Below are 2811 nucleotides of genomic sequence, written 5' to 3' on the forward strand. Positions count from 1 at the left end.
CCCCCAAAAAAAAAAAAAAAGTTAAAGAGAATGTGAGACTCATCCAGAGAAATTCTCTCAGCCAGAAACTTGCTTCCTTGCTGGAAGCCAGAAGGTATCTGGCTTCTCTTGGGTAAAGATGTCCTCCGTACAGACCAATTCACAGACAGAACTGAATGCTCCAGCAGTAGAGAGGCAGTCATGTCAGCTGCCATCCAGATTGACCATGGGGCTGGAGAACTGTATGCATGGAGATGAATTTAGCTCACAGGGGTGTGAAGGTATTAACACTGATACACAGAAACCAGGAGGATTTTAAAACACCAACTTGGCAAGGATTTCTGTTCCTCCCTCTGTTCCACCCTGCTCCCCTTCTCTGTCTGGACACAGCAGGATGAAGGAGCATTTGAGTCCTGCAGACCCCTCTCTCAAAAAGGGAGCGAAGAGAAAACTACCCAGGACAGATCCGCTAGCTCTGGCCAGGGCTCCTTCCAGCAAACTGCATCTCACCAAGACCTTCCACGTGGCCTCAGTATGGACCCAAAACAAGGGACGGAAGACAGAACATGGTGTGGGGCAGTAGCTTGCAACCTACCACTTACCTTGCTGTTAAGGGTCTGGTTTTCTCCTGAGGTCCATCTCCTCTCTGGACTGCAGTCATCTTTTTGAGAAAAGGGGGAAAGACAGTAGTCCCATAAGCACCTTTTTCTTCAGTCTCCAGCTTCACAGTGCAGGCGAAACTGCTGGGTCCAAGCAGGCCAGGGCATTGATGCAGGGGGCAACACCTAGGGAAGAAGTGAGATTTAAAAAGTGTGAATGACAGCCCTCAATATGTCAGCTGCACCACAGGAAACCAAGCCTTAGCCAAGAGGAAAGAGGCACAGTAAGACAACTGAGCCTCTTCTGTGCAGGTTCCACCAGCCAGGTATTAAATCAAGATCCCCCAACAATAACAATCCTTGGGACTCAACCAGCAGAGATCAGCTCCCAGTCCCTCTAACACCCGTTTGGCTACCAGGGACATTATCTCCATTACAGACCGAACACTGTGTGAGGGATCCAGCAACAAGGTGCCACAGTATAGGACAGACACAGTATGGACAAAGCGCCTTTCTGTAGGGCATCTTTGAAGCCAGATCAATTATTTGGATTCATCTGGTGATTCCACCTCCTCACAACAGCAGGATCCTCACTTATAACCCAGTTACCTATACAACAGGGTGATGGATACCAGGGAAGCAGTGTCCTATGGAAATAGCAGCCCATGATGACTCCTGCCCTCTCCCCCCACCTTAGGGATGACAGGGACTGCCAACCAGACAACCCACAGCTCTGACCTCTTCACGTCTTCTTTCTCTGAGCCTCTGCAGGAAACCTTTGCCTCCCTCAGCACCCCTAAGTGCATCTCTCTATTCTTGAGTCTCTCTGTCAGTTCAGCCTTCTCCTCTGCAGACCTCGCCAGCTTTGCTTTCCACTTCTGCCACACAGCTTGGCACTAACACGTGTATTTCTTGCTGCAGGGCAAGCCTTCCATCTCCTGAGCTCTGAGCAGCGCCCAGTTCCTGTTGGCATTTCAAGAACTCTGTTTTCAGGCAACACTTCTCATGCTCAGTTTTCTCCACCTAAAATGGGAGGACGGTGCATGCACAGGAATTATATCAATCAGCAAAATAAAAAGAGCTTTGCCAGGCCTGAAGAAGTTAAAAGTCAGCAGATCAAGGAAGAAGCCCACTACGTTCTTTATGGAGAAGTCACTCCTTCTCAACCCACTTTGACCTGCTCTCTCCAAAACCCTCCAAAGCAGCAGGGATGCATAGACATAAATTCGCTACCTTGCACTGGAGCACTTCCCACTCTGCTGAAATAGTCCTCAGTTCCACAAAGATATTCTCTACTGGTCTTCTCACATTCTCCCACTCCATTATATCCTCCTGTTCCTGTGTGTTAAGGACCTGCAATTCTCCTCCTCCTCTGTCTCCTCTGCTGAGGCAAGGAGCTTTCTCCACCTTTGATCTGTCAAGTAGAATCATAGAGTATCTCGAGTTGGAAGGGACCCATAAGGATCATCAAGTGCAACTCCCTGCTCCTCGCAGGACTACCTAAAGCTAAACCATATGACTAAGAGCATCGTCCAGACACTCCTTGAACTCTGACAGGCTTGGTGCCATGACTACTTCCCTGGGGATCCTGTTCCAGTGACCGACCAATGTCTCAGTGAAGAACCTTTTCCTAATGTCCAATCTGAACTTCCCCTGACACAGCTTCATTCCATTTCCTCGTGTCCTGTTGCTGGTCACCAGAGAGAGGAGATCAGCACCTCCCCCTCCACTGCCCTCCTTAAGGAAGCTGTAGCCTGGGATAAGGTCCCCCCTCAGCCTTCTCTTCTCCAAGCTGAACAAACCACGTGGCCTCAGCCGCTCCTCCTAAGTCTTGCCCTGGAGGCCTTTCACCATCTTGGCTGCTTTCCTCTGGACACACTCTAATGGTTTGATGTCCTTCTTATATTGAGGCACCCAAAACTGCACACAGTACTTGAGGTGGGGCTGCAGTGTAGATTGGGGCAATCACCTCCCTCGACAGGCTAGCTGTGCTGTGCTTGATGCACCACAGGATACTGTTGGCCCTTTTGGCTGCCAGGGCACACTGTTGACCCATATTCAACTTGCCGTTAACACAATCCCCCAGATCTCTTTCCGCAGGGCTGCTCTCCAGTCTCTCATCCCCCAATTTGTACGTATAACCAGGATTACTCCACCCCAGGTGAAGAATCCGGCACTTGCCCTTGTTAAACTTCATGTGGTTGGTGATTGCCCAGCTCTCTAGTCTATCCAG

At 49.8% G+C, this 2811-nt stretch overlaps 1 protein-coding gene across 1 annotated transcript in view; it reads right to left on the minus strand.

Annotated features, from left to right (window-relative positions):
- Positions 1-2811, minus strand: part of MORC4 (MORC family CW-type zinc finger 4) — a 21067-nt gene that overhangs the window by 5596 nt on the left and 12660 nt on the right. Inside the window, 3 exon segments of the mRNA XM_019471025.1 lie at positions 582-724; positions 726-764; positions 1271-1343. Coding sequence (XP_019326570.1) covers positions 582-724; positions 726-764; positions 1271-1343 — 255 coding nt within the window.

Source organism: Aptenodytes forsteri, unplaced genomic scaffold, assembly GCF_000699145.1.
Source record: "Aptenodytes forsteri isolate BGI_AS27 unplaced genomic scaffold, ASM69914v1 Scaffold143, whole genome shotgun sequence".
In the NCBI taxonomy this organism is placed as follows: domain Eukaryota; kingdom Metazoa; phylum Chordata; class Aves; order Sphenisciformes; family Spheniscidae; genus Aptenodytes; species Aptenodytes forsteri.